The sequence below is a fragment of the Chinchilla lanigera genome, unplaced genomic scaffold, assembly GCF_000276665.1.
Source record: "Chinchilla lanigera isolate Chin_1 unplaced genomic scaffold, ChiLan1.0 scaffold00094, whole genome shotgun sequence".
Taxonomy (NCBI): domain Eukaryota; kingdom Metazoa; phylum Chordata; class Mammalia; order Rodentia; family Chinchillidae; genus Chinchilla; species Chinchilla lanigera.
The window spans coordinates 3,942,680-3,969,326 of record NW_004955495.1 but is presented as its reverse complement, the minus strand read 5'-3'; the positions used below and the strand labels follow the sequence as shown (position 1 = coordinate 3,969,326).

Sequence of the window (26,647 nt, the reverse complement as noted above, 5' to 3'; positions counted from 1 at the left end):
ACACCTACTGGACTGCAGCGTGCGCTGCCGCACGGGCGCGGTGAAGGCGCCCAGGCCCTGCGGGGAGCGCGCCGCCAGGCGGAAAGCGTACTCCGTGTTGGGCTTGAGGTCGTCCACCACGAAGGCCGTCGTCGGGTCGAACGTCCTGCCCACCTGCGGCGGGGACGGGGACGGATGCAGACGCAGGGGCAGAGCGGACCAGAGACAGCCACAGAGACGAACGGATGAGAGCGAGGTGAGCAGCGTGAGACAGAGACCACGACACAGAGACAGAAAGCCAGCAACGCGGAAGAGACACAAAGCGGAAAGCCAGAGACAGGAAGGTGGGGGAGAAAACGCAGAGACAGAGACACGGAGATGCGGTCAGAGGGGCGCAGCGGGGCCAGCAGCCAGTGGGCAGAGAGGTGCCAGGCCCAGGCCTCCCGGGCCTCCCGCCGCCCCGTACCTCTCGGCCTCGGTCGCCCTCGCGGAAGAGCAGCTCGTACTTGATGATGCTCTCCTGCCGCGGCGGGCTCCAGGACAGCCCGATGCTGGTCTCTGACTTGGCCTCGGCCCGCAGGTTCATGGGCTGGCCGGGCACTGTGCGGTGGGACGGGGGTGGAGGGACCCCCGTTTGCCTGGTCATCACCCATCCACCTCCACTCCCCGTCCCCTTCTCCTTCCAATAGGACAACGTGTAAAAGCTCCCCTTTGTAGCCACTGAAGTGAGGGCCCGCCCCCCGCAAATTAAATGACAAACAGGGAAAGCCGGGCGTGGTGGCGCACCCCTGGGCGTGGTGGCGCACCCCCGTAATCCCAGCACTTGGGAGGCTGAGGCAGGAGGATCGTTGTGAGTTCGAGACCAGCCTGGCCTACAAAGTGAGCTCAAGGCCAGCCTGAACTGTATAGTGAGACCCTGTCTCAGAAACAAAACAAAACAAAAAAATAGGGAAGAGGCCTGTTTTAAAATCTAGGTCCCCATTCTGTATCCACCTCACAAAGGTCCAGACATCCAGACCCACCACTCAGGTGCCTGTGGTCCTAGATTTTAGGGTTTAAAAATCAGAACCCCAAAGGAAAGGACAGGAACCCCAAATAGCCCGCCCTCCCGCGTCCTTCAACCCAGCAGGCTGAGGCAGGATTATTTCAAACAAAGTGGCCCTGGTTCCTTTAACAACCGCAGCAGAGGGGGACTCACAGACCCCAACACCAACTGGGGCCTGGAGGTTAAGGGACAAAGGGAGGCACGCAGACCTGGCACCCCTCGTCTCACGCAGCCACAGGGGTCTCTCAGCAGCAGCCTCGTGGCCTCACCAAACCAGATCTGAAGAGAAGCCAGCCAAGTGGACTTGCTTGGAACAACTCTCTGTAACACTCGCCTCAATTATTTTTGCAGCACGGAGGGTTAAACCCAGGGCCTTCACACCAAGCTCTATCCACAGCCCTTATCTTTTTTATTCTGGGATAGGGTCTTGCTAAGTCACTAGGTTGCTCAGGCTGGGCTAGAACTGGAGACCCTCTTGCTTCAGCCTCCCAGCGTGCGAGCATCCCAGGATAGTATGTGCAAGCACCATGCATCTGCTCCCCGCCCCCGGTGCAGTGGCCTCACCTCCCTGCTGGGTCTTGACCTGGATGGGGTCCGAGAGTGGCCCGTCGCCCACAGATGTGAAGGCCAGCACCCGCACGGTGTAGGTCTCGTCCTCCAGCAGGCTGCCCACGGTGGTCAACAGGCTGTCGTCCACATTGTGCTTTTGCCAGTTGCCCACGGGGTGCTCGGGCTCCATGGTGTAGTAGACGCGGTAGCCACGGATCAGCCCATTGGGCTCCACGGGCTCCTCCCACTGCACGATCATGGTGGAGGCGCTGAGCATGCGGGCCTGCACGTTCCGCGGGGCGCTGGCCGGCGCCTGCTCGCCAGTGCGTGTCACCACCGACTCGCTGGGGGGGCCCTGGCCGATGGAGTTCACGGCTGACACCCAGATCTCGTACTCGGAGTTGGGGCTGAGCCCGCCGATGCTGTAGCGCGTGGTGGTGATGTCCTCCTTGATCTGGTACGGCCCGTCCTGGCTCTTGGACTTGTACTCGATGACGTAGTAGGACACAGGGTCCGGGTTGCCAGAGTCCCACGTGATGGTGATGCTGGTGGCTGTGTTCTCGGTCACCACGGGCGTCCCAGGGGCTTTGGGGAGAGCTGTGGGTAGGAGGCAGGGTTACACGCTGTGGGTTGTGTGAGGCTGAACCCCACAACCCCTCTGAGCTTTGATTTCCACGGAGAACCTGTGGGCCGAATGACCCCAAATCGTCTCATTTATAGCCCGAGTGGGGCTACCATAGCCCAGGTCAGCAGGGTGGGGCTTCGGGTTTTATTTTTACAGCACAGGGGACTGGACCCAGGGTCTCTACACTGAGCTACATCCCCAGCATCCCCCCTTTTCCAAAATTTTACTTTGGAATGGGCCTCACTAAGTTGCCCAGGCTGGGCTCAAACTTGTGATCCTCCTGCCTCAGCCTCCAGAGTGCCGGGATGATAGGTGTGCACCACCGTGCCCTGCCCTCGCAGTCTCACGGGGACAGTGACCGCCTGGCCCTGGCCCCACTCACACTTCACGGTGATCTGGGCCACGGCCTCAATGACGCCCAGGCTGGACATGGCCACGCAGGTGTAGTTGGCCGAGTCCTTGACGTCCGTGAGCTCCAGCACGTTGCGGCCCACGGGCATGTCGTCCTCAGGCGTCAGGTCCTCGGCGCCCTGCATCCACTTGACATAGGGCATGGGCGAGCCCACCGCCACGCAGGTGATGTTCACGTTGCCCCCCGGCATGATCTCGTGGCTCATGGGGAGGATGGAGAAGCGGGGGGCCACGCGGCGGACTGGGGGGGCGGCAGGGCCGGCGGGGCGGGGCAGGAGAAGAAGCGGGAGCAGGAGACAGAGGAGAGAAGGACACAGAGGAGAAAAACAAAGCAGAGAACCATTTAAATATAAACGGGGCTGCTGCTCCCCCCCATTCATTTTTCCCCCAAATGAAAAGAAACAAACAAATCCAAATGAAAAAAACAAATTCCAACACAAAGAAAGCAAAACTTCAAAGGAAGGTACTTCACAAACAAGAGAGAGAGATACCGATATAGAAAAAAGACATAAAGCATCATCTCATAGCCACTGGGTTTCAGAGACCAGAGGGACCCTGGTCACAGCACAGACGTGGACACAAAAATTTATCAGCGGTTTCTCATCTTTGCTGTCAGACGTGGCGGCGGGCGCCGGGCTGCCGCCCAACACTCCCGGTGGCCGTGGCCGCTCTGAGCGCGCTGGGCGGTGCTGGCTGCAAGGGGTGGGGCTGGGGACACCTGGGGACACTCACGGCTGTGCAGGGCACTCCCAAGAGGCTCCGACCAGCTGCGGAGCGGACGGACTGAGCACCGCGGGCCGAGTGCGGAGGCGCACGCGGCCCGCTCAGGTGACTCTCAGGGGTCTCCCTGCTTCCCCCCCGCCCTCCCAAGGAAAAGATGAGAAAACTCTAATGAAATTTTTGTGGCTTTGGGTATAGAAACCCTTCTAAAAGCTTCTGTCAGATCTGACAAGTTTTGATCGATAAATGCAGCTCTCAAAATCCACAAACATCATGCAAAATAGGTTGAGAGAGAAAGAGAGAGAAGAGAGGAAAGACAGGGAGAGAGAGAAAGGACACAGAGAGGGATGCAGAGGGGCCTGGATCGGAGACTGTGAGGAGCGGAGGGCGGAGATGCGTGGAGACAGAGAACCGGGCGCGGGGCGGAGAGGCGGGGACGGGCAGGGCCCACTTCGGTGCTGCGGATGGACTCTAGCAGATGCGACCCAATGCGGGACCTCACATTGTCACATCACGGCCCTGGCGGAGTTGTAAAGAGGATGTTAATCATAACGATGTCAACAGCGACGAGGGGTGAGCTGGGCACTCAGGGGACGGACAGGCGCTGTGCGCTGCTCAGCGGGGAGCAGGGCCGCCTTCTGTCTGGACCTCGTGGTGGTGCTGGCGGTGACGAAGGCGGCGGGATGCATTTCGGGCTCCGTTTTCCGAAGGCGGGTGAGCTCCGGGATTGGGGTGGGACAGAGGCAGGGATCGCCAGGCCCACCATGGGAGACTCGGGCAGCCTGGTTGGACATCTCGCCATGTGGGGCCTAAAACGCCACCAGGCCAGCCCAGCTCCGGGTGGAAGCTCAGCCGAGCTAAAGTGCTCATCGGGGCTGCTGAGGCCAGGTGTCTGGGGTGTGGCGGTAGGAGGTCTAATCTGCTCCACTCAGGAGGGGACTCTCGGGAAGGAGGAACGGCAGCCCTAACCTTTACTGACTGGCTTTGGCCTCTGGCTGGAACACCCGGCCTCTGTCCTGCAGTCAGGCGGGAGGCAGAGAGGGGCTCTGGGCTGGAGTGGGAGCGAGGTGTGGAAGCTGGGAAGCTGGCAGCCCTCCGGAAAACGAAGCCCATGAAATGTCCAGAGTCGCAGTGGAGACAGGATGGAGGGGTGGGGGGAGACAGAGGGCCCATGCAGATGGATGGACGGACGGATGGACAGACGGATGGACAGAAGTATGGACGAAGAGGAAGAGAAGGCAGCGGGGGGCTGAGATGGGGTGCACTGGGCAGGGTGGGGTGGAGGGAGGGGTTGGAAAGGGTCCGGCCAGCCAGGCAGCAGCCGAGGTCCCAGCCAGCTGCAGGGTCCACAGCCAGGCCGGAGCAGGAGATGTCCGGGACGCAGGCCGCGTTGTCATGGAGACGGAACACGATGGGGGATGAGTGGGGGGGGGGGCTAATTAATCCAGGACAGAAACGGCATCAACATCCAAAACAAAACGGGGAGAGGGAGGGGGAAGAAACGAATGCAAAAGGAAAACAAAGCAAAAGCCAAAACAGAAAAAAAAAAAAGAAAAAAAGAATTAAAAAATCAAACATAAACACCCCCTTGAAATGAAACAACACCCAAAAGTAAGAAAAAGAAAAAAAAGTAACCATGGAATGGGTGTGGGGCTGGAAATCGGGGTCTGAAAGGAGGGGTCGGGGCTTCCCGGGGAGACGCCCGCCCCCCCGGCAGAACACAGGGTCTGGCCTCCCACCCGGCCCACAGCGCGGCGGCCCAAGGTCCCAGGCGGCCACGGGGCGTGGGGGCCTTGAGGGGAACCCGGTCCCGAGCTGGACCTCAGGCCTCGAATCACACAGCACAGCGGGCTGCAGCCTCCTCTCTGGGTGACTGAGGAGCCCTGGGCAGCCCCACCCCAGCCTTGGTTTCCTCATCTGCAAAAGAGCCAGGCGGGGACCCGGCAGGACGCTCGCACGGGGGCCGGGGGCCAGGGAAGGAGCCGGTGCAGCAGCCGGCCAGGGTCAGCCCAGGCCCCGAGGTGCTGGGAGCAACCTTCCCGCCTCCTGGGCAGGGGCAGAGCAAACAGATTCTCTACTTCAAGGGAGGCTGGGGACGGAGGGGCTTTTTAAAAGCCAACAGCAGGAAATTCCTGTCCAGTCCCTGTCTTTACCCCTGCCTACAAGGACGAGGCAAATGTCCTCATGCCCCGTTTGCAGATGAGGAAAGAAGATGGTCACAGAGCTGACAGGACTACCAAGGAAGTGGTGTGGCCAGGGCTCAAAGCCAGGCCTGCCTGGTCCCTGCCCTTCACACAAAATTAGCCTTCTCTCACCATGGTAAATAGCAAGAATTACAGCCAGCTGTCCCTCCTTGGTATCTTGGCTATTTCCAAACCTGTACAGCCTTACCCCCTAGGGATATCAAAGAGGGCAAAAGTACTTGTCACCCATGTACAACTCCATCAAATGAATAATGGCCGCCAGATGGATACCATCCAGCAGGCCTCATAGTAGATGTCCAGAAGCCATCAGTAAAAGGCTCATTCCTTAAGGGATTACTGAACGATCAATGGGAGTATAACACAGTGTTAGGATCTAAAAGTTCAACAGTCTAATTTTTCTCTTCTATAGACCCAACATCCTGTCTAGAACACCCTGCTCATGTCTGCCCTTCCAAGTATTGGCTGAGCATTATAACTCAAAAGATACCTCTAACTTTCAGAAGCAGACACAGGCATATGCACCTTAACGTGAGACAGACCCGCCACCCAGGGTGGCCAGCTGTCTATCAGTTAACCATGAGGGGACATTTGCCAGCAATTCCAAATGTGGCCAGCAGCCATCAGTTAAATGGCTGGCAAGGCTTTTCTGACTCCCGACAAACCACTCTCTTGCTTTGTCACCCAGTGCCCTTGCTTCTAAGGATGTAGGGCAGGAAGAGGGCTGGTTTGCCACGAACTTCAGGCGTCTGTGCTCCTCAGGACCATGGAGCTCAAGCCCTGGGCGTCCTCCCAGCTGGGGAGCGTGGACGGCTGACACTGTGTTCTGCCCGGTTTGGTGCTGGCTCCCGCCCGCATCGTCTTTCCACCCCTGGCTGCAAGCTTGAGGTGCAGGTTAGAAAGTAAGGTGAGCACGGGGCCCACGGGACGGACAGGCCCCGCGGAACCCCCGCCCCCGATTACCGACCTGAATAGAGGGTCCAGGCGGGTTATAAGGGACGACACCAGCCTTGTGGTCAGCACGCTCCAGCTGGCTCTGGTCCCCAGCTCTTCTCGTCACCGAGTGGCCGGGGAGGGTCCCAGCGGGGGGACCCGCGTGGGCGAGGGGGTGGGGCTGTGGGAGTGGGGGCGGTGGCGGGTGGAGGGGTGGGCGCTTCAAACCCAATCCGCATGGAAAAACAACTCAAAAACCGTCAAAGCAACCAGGAGACGCCCCCCTCCCCAGGCAGGAGGAGGCAGAAACTCAAAAAAATCAAAACGGGTTTGGGGGGCAAAGTGAAGGGGAGGCGGGCAGCGGTGGGGTGGGAAGGAAACTCAAAAGTGAGGTGGTCTGGTTGAAGCATTCGGTGGGGACCCGGCAGTGTCAGACAGCTCAAGAGATCAGCAAGCCGCAGCCCCAGGGGTGCGGGGAGCTCTGCGGGCCATTTTGGGGTGAGAGAGACCTCGAGATGCTTCTCCGAACTCCAAAATGGACACTTGTGCCAGCGGCGAGGGCAGGGACAGATGCCGGGAAGGGGTGCAGCCTCTGGGAGGGTTAGTGATGCTTAGATTACACCTGTCGGGGAAGCGGGGCGGTCAGAGCCCAATTTCAAGCCCATTTCTGGTCCCCGCCTTTGAACCCCAGCCTGGGGCCCGGGGAGGTGGGCGCCATCCCAGCTGTGCTGCGCCCTCTCCCGTTGTCTCTGGTCTTCAGCGCCCCACCCCCATCTCCCCACGAAGCCACCGTGTGAGGCTGGAGGAACCTGGAGCCCGACCAGCGCCTTGGCAGTTGGCTGCACTACAGATGTTTTCAGAAAATGTTTGGGGGCATTTTGCGGGTGAGGTTACCCTCTTTCCCCTTTGGCTCTGTCCAATCGAAGGCCGCCCTCCCGGCTCTGCAGGTGACGAGGTGTAATCTAAGAGCCCCCGCGCCCCGCCCCCACCCGAGGACGAGCAGTGCACAGGGAGGGAGGCAGGCAGCAGGCGACAGCGGTCCCAGCTCAGTGTTCCTGCACGGGCCCCTCGCCCCCCGCGGCTGCCGGATTGGAAGGGCGGGCCCCATCTAACACCGCCCGCACTCGGGGCCGCAGCAGGGACCGGAGAGCTGGCCAGCGGCCCCTCGGGAAGTCACGTGGGGACCCGTGCCTGCCCCACTTGGGGGACACAGAAGTCACGGGAAATGCTTGAGGACAGGTCCACCAAGTCTAGGGCTTGGGTGGGGGCCGTGGACACAGGTCCCTAGGAAAGGCAGCCTCACCGGCCCTTCATCTGCCCACACTGTAAAGGTTCACAGCTTTCCAGAGACACGAAACAGAATTAAGGGTCACAGAGAATGTGCACTGGTCCCCACCAAGGCAGGTCTGCAAGTGCAGGAGACAGACTCCGGCAGGTAAACAGGGCCCCAGGGCTTGGACTTGGTCCTTGGCACCTGCTCACCTCCAGGACGAGGGCAGAAGGGAATACTCTGCCCTGGAACCTCAGCCTGCCTGCAGGCTGCAGCCCAGCAGTCACCAGAGTGGCGCTGTGGCTGGGGACCCTGCCATGAACCAGCCCCCGGAAAGGCTTCTGACAGGCTAGTAACTAGGGTAGCCTGGCTTTTTGTTCTGCTTTGCTTTGTACTGGGACTTGGACCCAGATACTTCTCACTGAGGTATATCCCCAGCCCTTTAAAATGATTTAAACCATTTTTTGGGGGGGAGAGGACAGGCTGTGGCTAAGTTGCCAATGCTACTTGCGATCCTTCTGCCTGCCTCAGCCTCCCAGAGTGCTGGGATGACAGGCCTGTGGCACCGTGTGCAGCTTGCCTAGTTTTTAAGCTACGTTCGTCACCCCTATTTCTGCGGCTGCTGAACTAGCCAGGGGAATGGTCAGGGTGGCTCTGCAGGAGCTACTGATTTCTGGGGTTAGGGTTGGAGCCAGGCGACGACGAGATTCCAGGAGCTCAGAAAAGCACTAGTAAAAACAAAATCCCGCCTTGAGCACATGAAGTAGCTTCTGCCCTGTGTTTCTAAAGCAGTTTCCCATTTGCATCTTATTTAGAGTAGACACAGGAGGCACAGAATGAGGGAAGGGGGCTGGGCCAGTTCGGACGGAGGGCCGTGGAAGCGCCCCTGATGTGCCTGCACGCAATGGGGTGTGGCCGGTAACTGAGCAAGGCAGGCTTGGGGTCCCGTTGTTCAGGTGAGGAAAGAGGGGCTCCAAACCATCTCAAATGGTCCCACGGAAGCAGAGAGGGACAGACCCACAGCCCAGACTCAGCCCACAGGACTAGGCAGGACCCAGCTTTGGTGGAGGCCTGGGAGAGCTCTTTGCCCCACCTTTTGGGGCTTCCCTTGGGGTCAGCTGGCAGCTCTCATGCTCCTTTAGAAAGGAGAAGTCAGTCCTGTCTTAGCGTGTCTAAGGTCTTCTTGACGATTGTGGCTCTGGATTTAATAACTTGGAGGTCAGACAGAGGCGGGAGAAGGACAAGAGAGGAGGGAAACCGGCCTCCGCCCTCGACCGCTGGGTAGCAAGTGGGTAAGAGCTGGTGGACAGAACGAACCCTCCGTGGGTATTTTGTTAGGGGCTGCTTTTTATCTGGAGCTGACAGGAGAGACTCAAGAGTGCTTGCTTTTTCTTGGGGAAGGAGCAGAAGTTAGGGACATGGATCTCTAAGGGTTTACTAGAGAGAGAGAGAGAGACAGAGCGAGAGAGAGAGAGACAGAAAAAGAAAATAGAGGGAAGTGGGGAGACAGGAGAGTCGGGGAGAGGCTGTGTCCAAAATTCCCCTGGTTTCCTCCAGAACTCCACAGCTCTGATGCTCGGGGAACTCAGAAAGTGACCATGCTGTGTCACTGGACAGACGACACCTGTGCCTGGGCCCAGAGCCTGAGAAAGGGGAAAGGAGAAGCAGCCAACACCGTCCAGGAGGCGGAGGCGTAGTGCTCCGGGCTGCACGGCCGGCCAAGTATTTCTACTGAAGTCTGCCATGCTGTACTCGGATGGGCAGCTCTGGACCTGTGCCCAGCTGGGACGCATGAAGCCATCACACCAGCTGGCATTTGGGGCACAATGTGCCAAGCACGCGGTGTCCCGGGAGGGTGGAGTTGTTACTGTTCTCTCCCGACTTCTCCATTTGCCACTGTTCTTACTGGACACATCGCAGACTGAAAGGGAACCAGGCTGCTGGTGGGCCCCTGGCTTCACTTGACAAACCACGGAGGGTGGTGAGGCCTCACCCTGGGGCAGGAGGACGGGAGGATGCCTGCTCACGCTCCCTCCCCACACTGCTGCACAGGAGAGGAGAAAGGAAAAGAGGGGCTACTGGGAGGTCTGGCAAACTGGGGTGCTTTCCCCCCACCCAGGCTCTGACCTCCCGCCACCCATCTGTCCCTCGTCCCTCAGGTCTTGACGGCCCTCATGAGGTCACTTTCTGGCCCAGCATCCAAGCTGTGGGAACCCTTTCCACCCTCCCGGATGAGAGTTGGGACAGGAACACTGGCTTTTAAATCACAATGCGTTTGGAGAACAACCACAGAACAGCTCAGCCCAAGAAACTAAAACCAAAACAGCACAGAAACAAGACAGAACCAAAGACAAATCGCTCTGGGGGAGAACAGGGAGGGGCACCAGGTGAAGAGGGCGGGAAGGGGGAAAAACCAAACCAATCGACCCCCTAAACGAAACAAAACTTTAAAAAAAAAAGGAAAGGAAAAAAGGGAAGAAACAAAACGAAACAAACCAAAAGAGAAAAACAGAACGGGAGACAAGAAACACTCCAACAGAAGACGTTGGGAATTCACCAAACCAAACTGACAAAGAGTGGCATGCAGAGAAATTTGTACATTCTCCCAGCATGCATCAGGCCCAAGTTACCATGGCGACGAGTGCAAAAAACTTAGCAACAACATTACCAACAGATGCAGAGCAACCATAATGCAAGCATCGCATGTGTGCGGCCGGCCCTGGGCCGGGCTGGGCGCGGCTGAGATTTTCGTGTCTTTCTGGGTTTTGCTCTCGCTTGGCAGTTTTTGTTCATTTATTTATTTATTTATTTAGTTTGCTTTGCACTTATCATTCATATTCCATTTTTTAAGTTCATTTTTCTATTTTTTCCATGTGCATGTCTGCATGTTTGTGCAGTGTCTGTGTGTCTTTCGTGTGTGTGTGTGTCATTGTTGCAGAATGTAAAAATGTGGGTAAAGAAAGTAAAAAAGAAAAAAACACACCAACCTTCTCGAAGCTCTGAGGGATGTAAAGGGGGTTTGATGCGCAACACAATGACATGGGGAGAAGAGAAAAAATAGGGGAAATACAGAGAGTAAAAAGAGGACTTCCCAAGGCGAAAAGCTGCAATAGTTCTCTTTAAACCAAAAAAAAAATAAAATTAAAAAAGAAAAAGAACAGTAATGACCTTTTTTTCTTTTTTCTCTTTCCTCTGCTCTTTGCCCTCGACGTACAAGATCTACATTTGCGTTTTCTCAACTCTAAAATTCAACTCTGAATTGCATTTTGCAGCATCTCAGACCCAGGCAAAGACGGGGTGCTGGACCCGTGCCCAGAAAGGAGGCGGCCCGGGCAGGGGACTCTGCCTCCAGACTGGGGACATGGAAGGACCCCTCCCTTTCTGAGCTCAGGCTAAGTGCCCGCCCCCTCCCTGCCCCACACCTCCATCCCTCTCCTGTCTCTCAAGCCCTGAACAACTCACAACCCCCATCCCAGGAGTCAGCAGAGAAACGAGGTTAGATGAAGACCAGTCAATCGGTGTCATGGACGCGGACGCGTTGCAACTCACCGGAGGCCGCCACGGTCGACCGGATGTGCCCCGCCCCCACCCGCACACCCACGCACCCTGCCCCCTTCCCCCCCTCCCCCCAGCCTCCTCCTCCTCAAGCCAAGATGCAAAATCCACAGTTCAGGACCCAAGGGGCCTCTCCAGGGCCAGCGGGGGCTGAGGGCTGCGGAAGAGGAGCCGCGCGGGCAGAGAATGACCAGGGCCTGGTGCATTGCAGGCAGGAAAGTGAGGCCTGGAAAAGGATGTGGTCGCCTACACGGGGCCTACCAGGGCCCGGCATCCTGACGGCTGTTTCTGCCATGAATCTCATCAGAAGCAGCAGTCAGGAGGCAGGACAAGTAGAGGAGGAGGAGGGCGATCAAATCTTCTAGCAGGACCCGGGAGAGCTGACGGAGATTAACAGGGCGTGGGGGAGGCCAGGGGTGGAGGCGGCCCCCAGGCTCCCTGGGGAGGCCCAGGGGACCCTGCAGGAAGCCCCTCTGCAGTGGAGGTGCAGGGGGCTGGTGGGGCGCGGATCCAGGCTTCCAGCCACAACTGAGGAGGAATCGGAAGAAAAGGCCCAGAAGCACGGCTGGGCACAGGGCCGCCCGGCTCAAAGGGGCCCCGGTGCGTGTGTCTGCCGTGGCCCTGGCCCTGGAGTCCCGTGTCCCCTCCTGGAAGCACCCTGGGCCTGGGGCCAGCAGGAGGGGCAGGGGAAGCCTCGAAGACCCCTCCCCTAAGACTGAGGGCGCTGGGTGGGGTAGTGAAGCAGGAGCTCCGAGGCCACAGAGCTCCAAGAAGCAAAGCCAGCACACGACACAGGAACGCACGGCACAGCACGAAAGCCGACGGGCGGGGCGGGGCGGGGCAGAGGCCTGCAGGCTCCCCCAGCCCTGTAGGCCCAAGACTGACCCCCCGCACCCTACCCCGCTTCTGCCATCTCGCCATCCCCACTGCTCCCGTGGCACCTGTCCCCCGGCACAGGGGCTGGAGGACTTAAGCTCGCCCCTTGCTCCAGGCAAGGAAACTGCGGTCCGGAGAGGAAAGAAGGTTGACCTTCAGGGATCCCACCGCAGCCGGGGAGGGGCCTTCCTGCTCGGGTCTGCGGGGCACGGGGGAGCCCGGAGGCTGTGAGCCCGAGGGGGGAGGGGAGGGACGGGCGGTCCCTGCCTTGGACCTGGCTGCAGCGGTCCCTACCTCGCACGTAGAGGTTGGCGGGTGAGGAGTAGCGGACGCCGGCACTGTTGGTGGCCACGCACTCGTACTTGCCCTGATCCGTCTCCTCGCTGCTCTCGATCTGCAGGGCCCCTGGAGGGAGAGGGGGAGAACTTGGCCATTGAGAGGGGTGCAGGGCGGCCGAGAAGGCGGCGCCCCAGAGTCGAGCACATCTGGCCAAGAACCAGAGAAAATGTCCAGGTTCCCCGGTGGTCCCAGTCAGGATGGGGTCTCCCTGGCTCACGTAACCCCCACGCTGGCCCGGACATACCAGGCTCCCCAGTAAAAGGAGCTCACTGGGAGTCTGGACTGCAAAGCGGGCGGGCGTCGGGCCACGGGGTGCGCGTGCCGTGGGGAGTGACCTGATGCGGAGCGACGCTGTCCACACAGCGCAGAGGTGGGCTGACGCTCGCCACCCACAAGAGTCACTCAGGAGACCCAGGGACCTTACGGGCCACCATGTGAGACGTACAGATCACAGCACCAGAGTCAAGCCCATGCCGCCCACAGGTGGGGAGGACTCAGTGAACTTTAGCAAGGGTTCACACCGGACTGAAGGGCTCCTCTGCTCTGTAAGAGTCACAGCTGAGAAGGTCCAAGGGTTTGAAATCAAAAGCCTGGGTCAGGCCGGACATGGTGGCGCATATCTGTAATCCCAGCCCTCAGGAGGCTGAGACAGGAGGATAATGGCAAGTTTAAGGCCAGCTTGGACCATGTCTCAAAAAAAAAAAAGCTTGGGTCAAAGACTTTGTTGGCTGTAAATAAAGGTATAAAAAAGACGGGCATGTTGGCAGTTATAATCTGAGCACTTGGGAGGCTGAGGCAGGAGACTGCAAATGGCAGGTCAGCCTACACAGTGAGACACTGTCTCAAAAAAAAAAAAAAAAGCAAAGCAAAAGACAATTTCTCAACCATATTTAAAATCACAAGCCCAACCTCAGGTCTTTGTACCTGAGTTAATGAAAATAGGGCTGATTGGGGCTGGGGATTTAGCTCAGCGGCACAGCGCCTGCCTGGCAAGCACGAGGTCGTGAGTTCAATTTCTGGTACCAGAAAAAAAAAACAAAAAACAAACAAAAATTATAAACTAGAAGTTTCCAAAAAAAACCAAACAAACAAAACAAAAACAAACAAACAAAAAACCTGGTACCAGAAAAACAAACAAACAAAAAACAAAAAAAAAAAAAGAAAATAGGGCTGATTTCTGTTTGAATCACAGAAGTGGGTTAAAGTCTTGTTTTCTTTTTTTGGAGACAGTCTCATTATGTAGCCTGGGATGACTTCTAACTTTGTAGAGATAGGTGCTCCCACCTCAGCCTCCCAAGTGCTGGGATGACAGGCACGCACTGGCTCGCCTCGCTTGAAGTCCAGGGTTTTTATAAGACAATAAAGCTGAGGGAACGTGGGTAAGAACATCTGAATCGCAGGCCTGGGCCCAAGCGCCTACCGACGTGACAGAGGAAGACGCGTGAACACCAAGCCCCTGCTACGAGGACCCGGACACCCAGTCCCAGCTCACTGCTGTTTCCGGTTCTCCCACAGGAGTGACTGGACCCTGGGAGGAGAGGCTGCGCCTACAGTGTGTCCTGCCTGCCCCAAGGCTCTGGGGACACAGGTGTGGAGCGATCACCACACAGCTCCGAGAGGACGAGGAGCTGCCCCTGCATCACACAGCACTTTGCAGCAAAGCTGGGCCCGCACACCGACTGTCCCCTAGAGCCCCCATCTAGGCCCACTCTGGTCCCCATGCTAGGGTGCCTGGAGTTGGGGCAGATTCGAATCTGCCCTCCTACGACACAGGTCTCTGTGCCCTTGGGCTGGACACCCCCAGACCATAAAGCTCCAGGAGATCCTCTGTGCAGCTCCCCAGCAGGGGGGCCCCAGAAGTCACCCACTGCCACACTCGGTGCCACAGACAGAGACGGAGACACAGAGACCCACGGATGCCACGCCAGGCAGGGTGGAGAGTGGGGGCGGCCCCTGTGGAACTGGGGGACAGCGAGAGCGGGGCGGGGAGCCTCTTACCTCGGATTGGAGTACTTTCTGTAAGGGAAGCAGAGAAAGCCAGTGAGCGTCAGAGGCAGGCAGGGGGGCCACGAGCTGGCCTGCCCACGGCCCGGGCCTCTGTGGGCAACCTGGGGTGGGGTGGGGTGTGAGGGCTTTCAGGAGGAGGTGGGGGTCCCCAGACCGAGACACATGGACCGCCTTGTTGCCGGCACTTCTGAGGGCCCAGGACGGCCACTGATTTCACATCCAGACGGGAGGGACAGGAAGCACCAGAGGGGTCAGGGTCTTGTTAAGGATGGGGACAGGAGGTGTTAGTGCCCCAGGGCTGGCCACTGAGGAGGCAGAGGGAAGGTGTCACCAACAGGCCGAGGGGGTGAGGTTAGGGGATCCCGCAGCCTTGTTCTCACTGCGAAGGAAAAGAGGAAAAGGTCTGGCTGTGGGTCTGAGCCCAGGAGGAAGGGGTCTCGCAGGGGCCAGGAGGGCCCAGGCCGAAACAGGACACCCTCTCAGGGGACCTGGCTAGGTCTGCTGTGCAGATGGGTAAATCGAGGAGCGGGGATCACAGAGTTCCTGAGGTCATGGCAGGAGGCAGAGGCAGGAATGGGTTGGGACCAGCTGCAGCCGCAATTTCCTGTGGCTCCACGTTCTCCTAGACACCCTCAACCCTTTCGTGGCCACTCCGCCCGCCTTCCACGAGCACACAGGGACTCGCAGAGATGGATGCTGCGGCCGCAGGAGTCTAGGGTGGCCCACGCTCCACACCGTCTTGCCAGACTGTGAGGACCCTGGAGAAGCCACGGGTGAAGAACCTGGCTCCTCAAGACAGCACATCGTCCACGGCCACCCAGTGGTGTACGAAGAGCAGATCTCTGCGCGATTAAAGTCAGATCTGCTTCTTAGGGTAAGTGGGAAACTCCTGGGCCATATCAGTCACTCTCTCCTTAGTAAGAACTAGCCCAGCAGTCCATCTCAGAGCAGAAAAGCTGGAAGCTGGGAAAAGAGAGCAAGACACACCCAGAGCCGGCCCAGCTGGAACATCACCAGAGCCAGCTGCCGAACCTTGCGAATTAAATCCTTTCCCAGCAGTACTGAATCCCAGAACGAGGCAGGAGGGCCCTGCACACCGTGCAGTCCTGCCAGCGGAGTCACACTGAAAGGGCCTCTGTCCCCTGCTGAGGCCCACGGCCCTTGTAGGACGGTCCCTTTCCTCTTTTCCTCCTGGGCTCGCTGCTCGGCACACACTGGTGCGGGGGGGGGGGCCGGGGTTAGTAGCCATGCCACGCGGAGTCAGTTACCGTCACGGCGGCTGTTAGTTCCGGGGAAAGGGACGGGAGAGGGCATGGGGGGCGGGGCTGGGGCGTTAGTGCTTGGCATGGAGAAGATGTCGGACTTACCAAAGGTTTCTGACCGTTAACACAGAGGGACAAGAAAAGAGAACAGTAAGGTTAATGGAGGCCACGCAGATGCCCGCGTGGGGGGCGGGGGGCGCGGCTCACGGGCACAGAATCCTGCAGAGCAGCACTTGGGGGCCGGGCACGTCCCAAACTCGCCAGCAAGCTGGCACGTTACGAGGGAACGGGGGCTCGGCGTGGGCGGCTGCCGCAGGGACGGGACAGGGAGCGCGTCCGAGCGCGGAGGTCGGGCTGTGCGCGGCCCTGGGGCCACAACCAGCAGCCAACAGAGCCGCCAGGTGTCTGCGAGGGCTCTGCGCCCGCAAGGCCAGTGGCCTCGGGGAGACGGCGGCTCCGGGTCTCAGCCAGGAGACTCTGGCCTCACTGCCGGCCCTTTTTCAGGGCCCCGGGCTCCGCTGCGGGGCGAGGCACGGGGGTGGGGACAGACAGCTCCGGGGGGCACTGAGGGAAACGGGGAGCCTACGGCACAGCTGTGCGTGGGAGGTGCAGGGGGCCCACCAGGACCCTGAGGGACGCAGGGCCACCGGCCCTGGCTGGGGAGAAGGTAAATCATGGCGCTAGCATACGTGTGCGCGGATGTGCGTGGGTGATCTCACAGGGACACACAGCTGCCACGTGTCTCCAACGTGCGCACCAAGGAGGCGCGCGCAGGAGATGTGCGCAGAGCTCACGGCCCACGTGCGTGTGCGTGGTAGGGTCTGCAGTGTGGGGGCCCGGACGGCCGAGATGTGGGTGGAAAAGCCTTGCTCTGTGGGGCAGGTGGCCCCACGTGTCCACACAGCGCAGAAGGTCAGCCCACACAGGGGGTCCGGACATCTACACACACACACACGGCACAAGGCACAGGACAAGTGGCACGACCCACACACACGGCACCCGGACAGACAGACTCGCCGATGGGGCATGCGGGTGCTTCGCCCAGACGCCACTTGGCAGCCTCTCCCCAGAGTGCCCCAGGCCTCCTGCGCCATCGAGAGGTCAGCCCAGCCCAGCCACAGCTAGCACGAACAGGCTGGGTGGCTGCGTCACCTGTGCCGGCCTGTGCCGCTTTACGTTCTTCAGCTTTAGCACTGGAGACACTCTCCCCCGGAACTCTCTATAGCTCCCCACTCTGGCCCCTTGACGTTTCCATTCATCAGGTGCCGAGAACCCTTGTCCTGCCTCCATCTTCCACTGGTCCCTGTGCCCCCTTGCCTGCCTGGGTCCTGTTACGTCCCCACAGCACGGGTTCATGGGCATCTCTCCCCGGCCAATGCCCTCCACATCTGCATACCATCTCTGCCCCTCTGTCCCTATCATCCCCTCCAGCTTGGGCTGTAGAAAGGCCACCCTCCCTCCCTCCGCCACCCTCTGTGGCTCCCACGTGGTGCTGGCTGCCTGTGCTCACCGGATCGCAGCTGCTTGATGCGCCCGTTGCTGGCACTGGGGTCCACAGGGAGGAAGTCTTTGAACCATGTGATCTCGGGGTCGGGGTTGCCACTGGCCGCACAGAGCATGGTGGCTGTGCGCGTCCGCTCCACCACCTTCAGCTGGGGACCCATGTCGATGTTGGGGAAGCCGGGGGGCAGCTGGTCCTCTGAAGGTGGAGACAAGGCAGGCACAGGGTGGGGCTCGGTCACCATGGGGCCCAGCCCTGCACACGCGCGGGCATTTGGACCTGGACGTCGAGAGCCCTCAGGGTGAATCCAGGCAGGCGGCTCAGCACCTACAACATCCAGGATGACCCAGCCCCAGGCGCTCCCAGCACCGAGGCCACAAGCCCAGGTAAGCTGACCACAGCCATGGGGCCGCTACGCCCCCTGCCCTGGTCCCCGGCCCACGCCCTTCTTGTTTTCCTAGCACGACCTCCTTGTTCAAAATTGTCAAGTTCTTCCCAGGTCACCTGTTCCTGTCTGTCTACTTATACAAATGTATGCCGGGCATGGTGGCACATGCTTGTAATCCCAGCACTCAGGAGGCTGAAGCAGGAGGATCACCTCAAGTTGAAGGCCTGCCTGAACTGCATAGCGAGACCCCCATCTCAGAAAACCAAAACCAAGACCAAAACATTCACACTGAATCTGAACACCCAGGACCACAGAATGTGACTGGTCTGGAGACAAGATCTTTCAAGAGAGAACGAAGGCAAAAGGAGAAAGCTGGGGTAGTCCCTAATCCAGTAAGTAGGTCTTGGGTCCTTCTGAAAAGAGATCCACTGTGGGGCAGTCACATGTGCTTGTCATCCCAGTAACTTGGGAGGCTGAGGCAGGAGGATCACAAGTTTGAGGCCCATATGGCAACTTTGTGAGGCTCTGCCTTAAATAAAACTTTAAAAAGGTGCTGGGGGATATAGCTTAGTATAAAGGCTCTGGGTTCAATCCTCAATACTGAAAAAAGGAGAAGGAGGAGGAGGAGGAGGAGGAAGACAAGTAAGCAGAGGAGAAGGAAGCAGAGGCAGAGGAGGAGGAAGAGACCAGGGCACAGGAGACGGAGGGACGACCATGGGAGGACACAGGGCAGATGCCACCTGCAAGCCCAGAAGGGATAGCAGGAGGAACTCTATGCCCAGGGTCCTCAGTCACCTTCAGGACAGGGGGACTATTTAGTGCTACTGATCTGAAACACCTGCGCTCTTGGCTCAGCACCTAGGTATCAGGGCTTGGGTACTAGGTGAGGGAGGCACAGAGACCAACAAGGTGCTGAAAATGGCAGACAAAAGTGGGAGATGAGACAATCACCAAGGACAGGGGCTGGGATGGGATGCTGAAATACTATGGGAGGCTGAGGCAGGGGGATCACAAGTTTAGCGCAGCCTGGGCAACTGAGTGGCTTTGCACGACCCATACTGGTGAAGAGTAAAATTCAAAGTGAAAGACGACGCAGACCAAGGTTCTGAAACTATGGACCCCTCCCAGGGGCCCACATCTGGCCCTCTGCCTGTTTTGTTAATAAAGTTTTACTGGCTCTCTCTGCCGGTTTTGTTTAATGAAGTTTTATTGCCACGCTGCTATGCTCACTTGTTTCCATCACTTGCGGCAGGCTCCCTCCTGTCACAGCTAAGTGGAGCTGTTGTGACAGAGGCTGACTGGCCTGGGGGCTGGAAATATTTACTCTCTGGTGTGTCATGGAGAGTCTGCCGCCTGCAGGTATGGACGGTTTTGCTGCTTGTGTCCAAAGGACACGACAGACACAGATTTGCCTGCCAATGCTGGACGAGACACGGGGGACAACGGGGCCTGGGGGGGAAAGGGGTGGGGGAGAAGCCACCATCGTGGGAGGGAGCTGAGCCCCAGGCACACAGCAAGGGGACCAAGAGGCCAAGGCCTCAGAGACCAGTGCCATGGGACACCGGGGCTCGGCAGCCCCGCACCGGAGCTGGGGTCTGTACCAGGCTGGGGAGGGGAGAAGCTTCAGTCTGAGTCTGGGTCTGCTCGAGGTGAGGGGGGCAGCTGGATCACGTCTGAGGTGGCTCCGGCCCCTACTGTCCTCCAGGCAGGAAGCCAGACCACCTCACAAACAGCACCGATTGGCTGCCAATGACGTCATCTTCGGTGAAAGCAAAAAAGGGGGCTTCAACTGGGTCTGGTGTGACAGTGGGATCTGTGGGCGTCCAGCATGTGCACACGCGTGTGCGCAGGGGGTGGTGCGTGCGCCTGTGCAACACACCCACGGGTGTGCGCGCACGAGCCCTCCCGGCGTGCACACAGCCCCAGGCTCCCGCGAGCTGTGTGGGCAGCAGCTGTGGGGGGGAGGCCGCGGCCGCCTGCCGTTCCCGAGAGCTCCTAATTAAACAAAAATGTTCCTCGCGCACCACATTGTGCCTGATTCCTCGGAGTTTAATTAAAACAACAGCGAGGGAGGCGTGCGCAGCATCGACAATGAGATGGCGGCGGAGGGGAGGCAGGGAGGTCCCTGGGCGCGGATGGGAGGACAGGCGCACCGGGCAGCCCCTCACATTCCAGGCACCGGGCAGCTTGGGGACTTGCACATGGCCTCTTAGATCTCAGGGGCTGACCAAGGAAGTAGAAGCAGGGCAGGGCCAGGTCGGCTGTTCTGTCCAAATCCGAGAAAGTCGGGGTGCTACACTTGCTACACTTGCCCCTGCAGTCAGCGCTGGTCAGGGACCCAGGCAAACCCACCCTGGGGTCCCTCGTTAGGACGTAAGAAACCAGTGTGGTGCCACATGTCTCACACCCTAGGGCTCTGGGAGGCTGAGGCAGGACAGTCACAGGTTTGTACCCAGCCTGGGCAACTTAGCATGACCCTGGCTTAAAATCAAAAAGGGCTAAGGACGTAGCGCAGTGTGAAGGCCCTGGGTTCCATCCCCAGTACCGCAACTAAGTAAGTAAAATAAGAGTACCAGCGATGACCAAGTAACAGCTGAGTAGAGTCACCCACGTAATGCTGCAATCTCTCGCATCGCTTACTCTTACGGCCCGCAGACGCGGCCCTCAGGGTGAGCACGTTTATCTCCCCAGCTGAGCACCATGGGCAGACCAGCGCCAAGAGGCTGGGTGACCGGCCTGAGGTCTCAAAGCCATGAAGTGTTGGCCTAAGGACTCGAGCCAAGCTCCTGGCACCCCTCAGCCCACCCAAGCCAGGCAGGAAGCGGCCCCTGGCCGTGTGCGCAGGGGAGGGTCTGCCAGATGGCCTAAGTCGCCACCCGCTGTGGGTCAAGGGTTCTACCCAAGCCACAGTCATGAGAGCTGCGGAGGGCTTGGACCCGAGCTGGCGGGGGAGGGCTCTCACCAAAGAGGAAGGCACCAGGGAGAAAAGGCAAAGGGCACAGAAAGAATTGCGGCTAGCTGAACCGGAAGCTGGTTACTCCACAGACATTTCAAGGCCATGAGCCAATCATCTTCATGGTGGTTAGAGTTTAGTCACCCTCCTGTAATCAGAATAGCTTGCCTGACATAACGACTGAGGGTAACTAGCCCTTTTTTTTTGTACCCAGCCTGGGCAACTTAGCATGACTTTTCTTTTTCTGGTGTTTGATACAGAGTGTTATTATGCAGGCCAGACTGGCCTGTAACTTGAGATCCTCCTGCCTCAGCCTCCCAAATGCTGGGGAGAAAGGCATGGGCCACCAAGGTGTCTTTCTCACACTTCTCTTAAAGGCTCAAGAAGTCTTTGTAGTAGGCTCTGGACCCCAGTGATGATACAGGCTAGAGCTGGCAAACTGAAGTCCTCGGAAAAGACCCAAGGCCAGAAGGCTTGGGCCACTTTCACGGACTCCTTTGGTGTTTGTCTCCAAAGCCCACAGCCCAAATCTCCTCCGCCCACCCCGAGGAGCCCGGTACCTCGGAGGACGGTGAGCTTGGCGTGGACCGTGATCTCCCCCACGGAGTTCTGGGCCACACACTCGTACACGTTCTCGTCCCGGGGTGTCCGCAGGGGCTGGATCCTTAGCACGGCCCCCGAACTCTCATCAAACTCGATTGTCTGCGTGGATGGGGAGAATGGCTGGGGTGAGGCTGGGGCGCAGGAAGGTTCCCGTCCAGCTGAGCTCTGCGGGCCGCTGGGTTCCCCAGTCGAAGGGCAAGGGGAAGAGCCGGGGCTGCACACGTGTGCACGCAGATGTCCAGGGTGGATGTGGGTAACGCTGTGGTTTAGGTCTAAATGCCACCAAAAGCCGCAGGTGCTCAGAGGCGGGCTCTGGGAGGGCGACTGGACCATGGGGCGCTGTGCTCCCCAGCGGATTCCTGTATGGATGAGTTCATGGCCGAATGTGCTGTGAGGAGGTGGGGGGCTGGGGATGTGAATGTGACCTGGAAGGGCACCTGTTTTTTTGGTACTAGAACTCAAATCCAGGACCTTTGCACTGAGCTACACCCTCAGCCCCTTTTTACTTTATTTTGAGACAGGACCTTAGAAAGTCACTAAGTTGCCAGGCCTGGGCTTGAATTTGAGTCTCCTGTCTCAGCCTCCCAAGGGGCTGGGATAACAGGCGTGTGCCGTCAGGCCTGGCTTGGCAGGGTACACGCCTGTCCCCGGCTCCTCCTGTCCCCAACGCCATGAGGCCTGCAGTTTTTCTCCATCAGACCCTTCTGCCATGTTGTTTCTGCCTTTTTTTTTTGGTATTGGAAATCGAACTCTGGACCTTGCACTTGCCAGGCAGGTGCTTGTGCCGCTGAGCTGCATCCGCGGCCACACTGCTCCTGCTATGCGGCCAGGTGACCATGGACTGGACCCACCGGAAACCATGACCGGCTTACACCTTGGTCCTGTGAGTGTGGAGGTCGGTGCAGTGTCCCGGCAGCAGAGCAGACTGGGACTGATCTACGTGATGCAGGTGTTACACACGGGCGTGGCTGGCGTGCGCATGTAAGCCTGTATGACAGCTGTGCCGAGGTGTGTGAAGGAGCACTGGGTGTGCGAGTATGCGCGTCTATGCTCACACGCGAACTTCCTTTCGAGTGTACGGTGTCACGTGAGCCAGCTGAGCCTCTGGGAGAGCAGGGCCAGGGTGGCGAGGGCGCACGTGACGCGTCCGGCTGGGACTCACCTCAAAGCGCTGCGAGTTCACCTTCTTGCCTTTCTTGTTCCAGGTCACCCGGGGCCTGGGGTCGCCCGTGGCCTGGCACACGAAGGAGGCCACGCCACCCGACACACCGATCTGGTCCTTGGGTTCTCTGATGAACCTGGGGGGCTCTGGGATTCAACAGGAAGGAAGGGGGGCCCCCATGGATCCTGGCAGCTCATGGCTGGGACACCCAGGACCACAAAACTGTCCCTCACTCCCATCCGGCCACCAAGGTGACACACACACTCAGTCACACACACCCTGAGGTGTGGGAGGCAGGAGGATCTCACCTGGACACCTGCTCAGACCCAGGCCCCTAGGATGGCAGGAGGGGACTCTGAGACTCCAGGTCCTACATTCCAGGCCCTGGAAGGACTTGGAAGGAGACAGCTTGGTCTAACCCCCTGGGGGCCCAGGGGCCCACAGGCACCAGGGAGAGGGGTGACCGTGAGAGGTGGGGTTGAAGCCCTCACACCCAGAGCTCTTAGAAGTGGTACGAGCTAAATGCAGGGGTTGGGGACTGAAAACAGCCGGCCCTTCCAGCAGTGCTAAGGGACGGGGCTCTCATCATCCCCATTTTATCCTCAGGGAAAGCTGAGGCACAGATCTGGTGGGGTGGAGCTGCTACCCAACCTCATCCAAACCTGGCTAACTACGTACTTTTCTTTCCCCCTCCAGCCTTTTTTTATTTTGAGACAGGGTCTTACCAAGTTGCCCAGGCTGGGCTCCAACTTGTGACCCTCCTGCCTCAGCCTCCCAGAGTGCTGGGATTCCAGGTGGGTGGGGCAGCACCTGGCTCTTGTGCCCACCTCCCTCACCCCACAGCAACCTGAGGTAAAAACTCGTCTCAAGAGAGCTGCAGGCGGGTGGTGCCAGGGCTGGTAACGCTGGCACCTGGCAGGTTCTGTCTCTGTGGAGAAATCAGTGACACTGTTTCCTTTTTATCAGCTATGTTCATAGTAACCTTTGAGGCGCCCCAAGGGACGCTAGGTTTCCGCTCGCTGCGCGTATCCTGCAAGCCGGAAGTTCCACCTAGGGGTTTTACCCATACCCTGGGGATGCAGGCCACGCACCCGGCAGGCCGCATTCGAGACAGGGGAGCAAGGAGAGGTGGGGTAGAGATGCAGCAGGATGCACCACAGATAGCAGAGCACAAAGGATGCTTTCAAAGGCCCTTTCTCAGGAGGGGACGAGATTTTCTATTGAACTGGAAGAACGGAGAGGGGCAGGAGGCACAGCAAACGCGCCTGCTGTACGAGATCGAGGAAAATGCAAAACGGGGCAGGCTGTGCGGGCGCCTGTCTGAGGGTTAAATCCAGGGCCTTTGCTCCGAGCTCCACCCTGGCCCTTTTTATTCTTTGTTTTGAGAGAGGGTCTCACTAAGTCACTAATTTGCCCAGGTTAGGTTTGAACTTGCGATCCTCCTGCCTCAGCCTTCCATAGTGTTGGGATAACCGGTGTGTGCCACCACGCCCCATCTTGGTATACCTTTTAGATTTAGAACAATTTAGAGATAAACTGAAGTTACACACTGTAAAAGCATTTTAAAAAGTAAGCTGAGCCGGGTGTGGCGGTGCACGCCTGCTATCCATTTCAGCACTCAGGAGGCTGAGGCAGGAGGACTGCTGCAAATTTCAGGACAGGCTGGGCTATACAGTGGAGGCCCTATCTCAAAAAAGAAAAACAAAAAAGTATACTGATCTTTAAAAAGTGTTTTTCCATTATTAAATAAATAAAACTTTGGGGGTCAGAGGCAGGGCAGAGCTGAGCCCTCAAACTTGAGCTACACTGATCTCTAGGCTTCCAGGAAGGGATAGAGATGGCTGGGCAGTAACAGGACACACGGGTTCTCTCAAAAGATTCTGTGAATTTTCCAATCTTCAGAAGAACGGAGAAGGGCTGGGGATTTAGCTCAGTGGCAAAAGCGCCTGCCTGGCAAGCGCAAGGTCGTGAGTTCGGTTCCCGGTACCGGAAAAAAAACAAAAAAAAAAACAAAAAAAAACAACAGAAGAACGGAGAAGTTCAAGGAAGCTGCAAGCTCCAAATCTGGGCTCCCAAGGCCCCATTCTCCTTCCCTCACACTCAGGCTGGGTTTTGAGTCAAGAGGAGTCCCTGTCTGACTGGTTTGCCTGGCCTCACCTCCCTTAGGTGAGATGCTGCTCCTGTTGATGCAACCGACCATCGGTTCTGAGTTTCTCTCCTGCAATCAGTGGACCCTGCACATGGGCAGGTATAGCCTCACTCAACCCCACAAAGGACCATTAACCCCACAGCACTTGGGGACGTGACCAGGTCGCCCAAGGCCAGAAATGACAACAGCCAAATCAGAACCCACGTCTCTGCCCCAAGCCCCGCGGCACCCTGGCCCTGGGCCTGACAGCCGTCTCCTCCCCAGCTCTCCCTGTCTGGACCACCCCTCCTCCTCCTCTTGACCGCAGGATCGGGGACCTGGTCACAAGTGTGTGTCCCCCCCAGAACACGGTGAAGTCACAGTGACCGGGTCTGACCCTCCCTCAGGGACGCTGGGACTCAGCCCGCAGCCCTCCATGGCCCCAGCAGGAATCCGGTGGATTTTTGGAGCCTGTGCCTGGCACGAGTCCTCCTCTGACTCTGGCCAAAGGGACCAAGAAAAACAACCAAAAACCCCTGGGGCCCTGCGAAGGCCGAGCAGCTGCCTGGAGCCACTGCGCGGTGCAGCACTGCATGGAGGGCGAGGCAGGGGCCCGGGGTGGGCGCCTGTGACTGCGGGGTCCCCGTCCCACGGCCTCCCCGGCTGCCGCGCCCCTGCTGCTTCTCCATGTCGAGTTCTGCAGAGGAGAATCTGGCGCCAAAGCTGGGGGCCCACCCAAGCCTCCTGTCCCGGTCCCCAGCCACCCAGGGCCGGCCCCAACGCACCCCGGAACACCCCTGGGTCAGAGCTGCTTTCGCAGCGGGGGTCACACGTGGGCTTCTGGGGCCGAGGACCCGGATCAGCTCCCACGGCCGCCTGAACCACAGCTGCTCCCTGCACCTCGGAGTACAGCCGGGTCTGAGCCTCAGTCCCACAGACGCCTGCAGCCCCCTGGGGCCCAGGTGCAGGCCATACCTGTCACCTCTCACCCACCCAGCAGCCTCCCTCCCTGCAGCAGCCACCAGGGGGCGCCGCAAGCACTGAGCCCGGTCCTCCCCTCTCTGCCCTCTGCCCTCCGCGATTCCCACAGTTCAGGTCCTCCCGCAGCCCTGCACAGCTGCTCATCTCCCTGCCCACGCTGCGCCCGCTCACACCTCCTCCCTTGGCTCTAGCCATGCAGCTTCACTGCTGCTCCTGCACCCTGCTAAGCTCCATGCTGCCCCAGGGTCTTTGCACAGCCCTGCCCTCTACCTGGGATATCTGTCCTCCGGATTCTCATAGAGTACACAGCTGTCCTTCCAGTCTTTCCTCAGTGCAACCTTTGCTGACACGCCTCCACCTGCCCCTGCAGAACACACCCCCAGTGTCCCCTGGCAGCCTCTCCTTTCCGAAGCCTTTGCTCCCTGAGAGCGGACCGCAGTCCACCTCCCTGCGCCACTGTCCTGTCTGCATAGAAGGAAGGAATGAAGAACTGGACGTGCACCGAGGGGGAACAGGGACGCTCACTCTCACACGTAAGTAAATTTGCAGACCCACGCGGACCTACCCCCACCTCTTACCTTCTGCGGTGCAGCCTCCAACCAGCAGGACCAGGACGAGGCCCACAGGACCCACCACAGACGCCACACCAGGACCCCAGGCGCGCGCCATGCTTGGCAGTGACCTCCGACCTCCACCCCGGAGGGGCTGGGGCCCCCCCGTCCCTCGAAGAGAGGCCTCTTGCTGGGCGTCAGCAGGGGCAGCGTCTGCAGAGACAATGGGGTCCGTGAGACCGGGGAGGGGAGTGGGGGCCGCACGGAGAAGGCAGAGCCGCAGACCCCGGAGAAGCGCGGCTGGAGGGTCGCAGGCTCAGGCTCCTGGGGGCCCTGAATTCCTAGGTGGGAACCAGAGGTCCACGAGACAGGGTCAGGAGGGGACTCGGGAGGGACCAAGTCAGGGAGACGGAGCCTCACGAATGGGAAGAGGCTCCAGAGGCAGGCACGTCCCCCGGCACTCAGGAGGCTGATGCAGGAGGAGCCCAAGTTCCAGCCCAGCCTGGGCAACTTACTGCATGAGCAATACCTTGTCTTAGAATAAAAAAATGAAAGGGTGCTGGGGGTGGAGATCAGTACGAAGGTACCGGGTTCAACCCCCATAGGAG

At 59.0% G+C, this 26,647-nt stretch overlaps 1 protein-coding gene across 1 annotated transcript in view; it reads right to left on the bottom strand.

Moving 5' to 3' along the window:
• Nucleotides 1-26,252, bottom strand: part of Ptprs (protein tyrosine phosphatase, receptor type, S) — a gene marked incomplete in the record, with an annotated part of 48,287 nt that extends 22,035 nt beyond the window's left edge. The window contains 12 exon segments of the mRNA XM_013505293.1: nucleotides 9-153; nucleotides 446-579; nucleotides 1,589-2,170; nucleotides 2,581-2,850; nucleotides 10,721-10,732; nucleotides 12,459-12,569; nucleotides 14,502-14,519; nucleotides 15,878-15,886; nucleotides 17,283-17,471; nucleotides 21,175-21,316; nucleotides 22,380-22,525; nucleotides 26,067-26,252. Coding sequence (XP_013360747.1) covers nucleotides 9-153; nucleotides 446-579; nucleotides 1,589-2,170; nucleotides 2,581-2,850; nucleotides 10,721-10,732; nucleotides 12,459-12,569; nucleotides 14,502-14,519; nucleotides 15,878-15,886; nucleotides 17,283-17,471; nucleotides 21,175-21,316; nucleotides 22,380-22,525; nucleotides 26,067-26,157 — 1,849 coding nt within the window.
• Between the last annotated feature and the right edge of the window lie 395 nt (nucleotides 26,253-26,647).